The sequence below is a fragment of the Rhinopithecus roxellana genome, chromosome 6, assembly GCF_007565055.1.
Source record: "Rhinopithecus roxellana isolate Shanxi Qingling chromosome 6, ASM756505v1, whole genome shotgun sequence".
Lineage (NCBI taxonomy): Eukaryota > Metazoa > Chordata > Mammalia > Primates > Cercopithecidae > Rhinopithecus > Rhinopithecus roxellana.
Window position 1 is genome coordinate 58,536,935 of NC_044554.1, and position 3,874 is coordinate 58,540,808.

Here is a 3,874-nt window from a genome sequence, read left to right on the forward strand (position 1 = left end):
GAATGGAGTAAACATGGGAGGCGGAGCTTGCAGTGAGCCGAGATCGCATCACTGTACTCCCGCCTGGGCAAAAGTGTGAGACTGTCTCAAAAAAAGACCAAAAAAACAAAAAAAAGTCTACCCTGTTCACATTTATTTTTTTAGCCAAGATCTCAAAAATAGTAAGACCAAGTTGTATCATAGAATATCAGCAAAAATAATCCTTTTCTTGGGAAGCCTGCGAGATTCTAAAGTGACTGGATATGAGAGTTGCTTTGTGTGCAGAAGCACATCATGCTGCCAGAAGGTTCCCTGGAAGAAGATATCTAGATGCAGGACAATGGAAGAATCCAACTCTAGGATCTTGAGGTACATTAAGACATGGTCACCACTTGGGCTGGGAAACTCAGAGGCCAGTTCCAGAGATGATACTATTCAAAAATGGTATCAGTTGCAGGCTAGCCATAGTTTGGAATTCTAGGAACATCTGGTAGTTGCATTCTTGACCCTGATATTTGAATTCTAGAGTATTACTTGGTTAATGAACACCACTAAAATGAAGGGGCTACACTAGAGAAACCAATAGTAGGTAATAAATGTAAAGCATCCACATTCTCTGTCCTTATACATCACAGATGTGGCCAGCTGTAGGCAAAGCAGGTTCATCTTTTCAGCCATCTTCTTTGGCTAATCTTTAAAAGTCTTGCATTAATAATCAAATGGAGACAAAGCAGTAGCAAAAATACATTCAAGTTAGTATTCTTCAAATGCCAATTGTACTATAAAGTAGATACAAATAAACTAATCTACCAATGAAAAACCATGAAAAAATGGTAAATATAACAGGTATTATAGCTACAAATGTTTTACATGACTTTATCATTGAAATATATGTGACCTGCTTTGAAACAGAGTCAACGGCTTAAATAAATGATGACTTACATACCCACAGCATCTAAAAACATAGTGTGGAAGAGTATCATTAAGACAGATAAGCAATCAATTGTGTCCATGGCCTACCCTGACTGCTCTGCTCTACATACCATAATCTTTTGCCCTCAATGAACAACAAATTTATGTCACAAGCCCCAATACACCATTCCTTCTGCTCATGTGAATAAAGTTCCATGCACTGTATTCTACCTTCCCTGCTTCATGCTTCAGCATATAGAAAATCGCGAGTGTCTGTTGTGTTGAAATAAGTGTAACTGAGTGTTACAGGAAGGCATGAGTCAGACTCATTTAGAAGCCTACCTAAAATTCACCAAACACATGGAGACACTTTGGGGATGCCATTTTCAGTCACTTTATTATCAGGAACTTTATTTTTAAACTAATTACAGGTACCCAAACATTGAAGTTCAAAAAATTAAAACAAACCAAAATGAGAACCTCAACAGCCATAGTTGTCTATCTGCTGCTTATTCTTGTGGCCAAAGAGGAATTCTACTAAATGTCAAAAGAAGGATGTCGCTAAACTAGAAGACAAGTTAAAGGGCCTTGTTGTCATTTGTCATTGTGGTGGCGGTTGTTGGCTTTCTTGGAGAAATATATCTGTGACTTTCTAATTTAATGGGCCGCTGGCCTTAATTATCAAAGCATCCCTTTTCCTAGAGGAAAAGACTAGTAATAAATACATATGGTATATTATCTAATATCTCTTATTGTCATCCCAGAAAATCTTACTAAATATAAAAGTGAACTACTAATTGGAATAGTGCCTGTCAATGGTGACTCAAAAATGATTTCTTGGATAATAAATACCTTTAACTTCATCTCTACTTGTTGCTCTCCCATCTCAGAAACTTATGACCTTCATTAAACCCCATTAGTTACTAGTTTAGTGACCGACTAGGGGGCTAGCAGGAAAGCTAACTCATAAGGCTGTGACATAAGCACTGAGGCATCCTAAAGCCTTATCTGGGTCACGATAAGTTACCTAGTTACCTATACAACTCTACTCCACAGCCTAGCTCTGGAAAACCGGGGAAAAAGAGAGAGACTTCAGCACCCATAACACACTCCTATGCCACTTCTTTTGCATTTCTTCTTAGCCAATGGTTGGGAAAGACTATTTTTTAGCTTGTTTCACTTTTCCTTGATCTTCTACTTTCTTAATGGCTGCTTGGATCGCCTCTTGGTCACCCAGGAACTGATGAGGCCCAACAGCATGCAGGTTTTCATCCAGTTCCAGAAGAATGGGGACTCCAGTAGGAAGGGTAATGTTGATGATGTCTTCATCTGAGATACCTGTTGATCAGGACAGGAAGAGACCAGGTGTTAAAAGACAACTCAGGAGGAAGTTCTGTTTAATTACGTAACTGCAGTTTAATCCCATTTAACTGTGTGCCTGAAACATGCAGGTACTGAGGGATTCCAGCTATAATTCCTGGAAGCCAGGAACTTTGCAGAAATTACAAGAAAAAAGGCTTAGAGATTCACAGCAAGTGCTACATCAGGACAGTAGATACGTTTTGGGACGATCTGTTCCTGTTTCCTATCTAAACCTGAAAGGAAGGAAAATTATTTTCTCTACGCCCACATTTGTGTTACTAGTTTTCCAAAGAATCAGGCAATCTCAAAAAATCAGAAAGTGAACCAGGAGCGTTTTCTGTGTTTCTCCTTTTATGTGTTGTACCCAGGCTGGTACTAAAATTAGGATTTTTCGCTAATCTCTAAATCTAGTTCATTTGATTAGAATGTGTTGGTTTTCCCACACTAAGTGAGCTTGCAATACCCAGAGCTAGATCCAGTCCAGCAGGCATGCTTTCCTAGGTGCTTAGAAAGCACAGTCAAGGGGAATCAGGAAGGGATTTTACAGCATGCCTGTGAACACGGCTCACTCTCCTGTGGTCCCTGAACATTCCAGCTGCTAAAAAAGGAAGGTATATATAATACACAAGCCACCTTTAGTCCTTTTTAAAGTACAACTGAATTACAGGTAATTCAACTTGGACCAGAAGAGCGGTAGTTGTAGTAGAAGTGGTAGTAATAATATTTTTTATTATTACAAGTACTTTAACAAGAAATAGCAAATATATCCTGAGTACATATTTCATGCCAGGTACTCTTTTAAGCATTTGTATGTATTAACTCATTTAATCATCATTGCAATCCTATGACGACATATATTTCTCCATGTAACAAGTTCTGGCACAGAAGAGGTTAAGTAAACAATGATCACACAGATAGTAAATGGCACAGCCTGGATTCAAACCTAGGGGTCTGTACCTACTGTGTAATGTAACTCCTCTCAAGTTTCTCTGATTTCAAGTGAGCAAAGGGAAGGCCATGAGAAAGAGATGAAGTTCAACAAACTAAGACAACTGAAAGTATTCAAATTATCTACGTGAAAAATACTCCTTTATTAATTACATAGACTTCTAAATGCTAACCATATGCATCCCGTTCTATCTTAACAGAAAGGACCTAGCTAGAACAAGTTCAGGGGAGTCCAAGGGTTTGTTTTTATTTGAGGGTGGGGCAGAATAAGTTGTTATCAGTTAGCAATCAATGCACCTTTTCATTTTAATAGCCATTGGTCCTAACTGTGAGCACCAGCCAGAGTCACAGAATCGTAGCACTGGATCCTCACTGCTGGGCTGGCTCTCTATTAGAATTTCATGTCAAGGCCTAGAAGAGCTACCTAATAACTCGTATACACAAACTATCCATACTCAAACAACTACGAAAATGGAAAGGATCTTAACTTGGAAGACACAGTCTCTTCCAAGTAAGTGTACTGTCCCATTACCTCCCCCGCCAGTCCCCCTTCAATGTACTATGCAATTTTAGGCAAGTAACTTCTCTGGACCTCCAATTCTCCTGTCAATTAAAAGAAAGAAAGAACGAAAAACACACACTCTTCCTTTACCAGCATTTTAAAGGGTTGTGG

At 38.9% G+C, this 3,874-nt stretch overlaps 1 protein-coding gene across 1 annotated transcript in view; it reads right to left on the reverse strand.

Moving 5' to 3' along the window:
• Positions 1 to 1,261: 1,261 nt before the first annotated feature.
• BPGM (bisphosphoglycerate mutase) overlaps positions 1,262 to 3,874 on the reverse strand; it is a 33,007-nt gene continuing 30,394 nt past the window's right edge. The window contains exon 3 of the mRNA XM_010354687.2: positions 1,262 to 2,229. Within this exon, the coding sequence (XP_010352989.1) occupies positions 2,051 to 2,229 (179 nt within the window). The 3' untranslated portion in view covers positions 1,262 to 2,050. The remainder of the gene's footprint in view (positions 2,230 to 3,874) is intronic.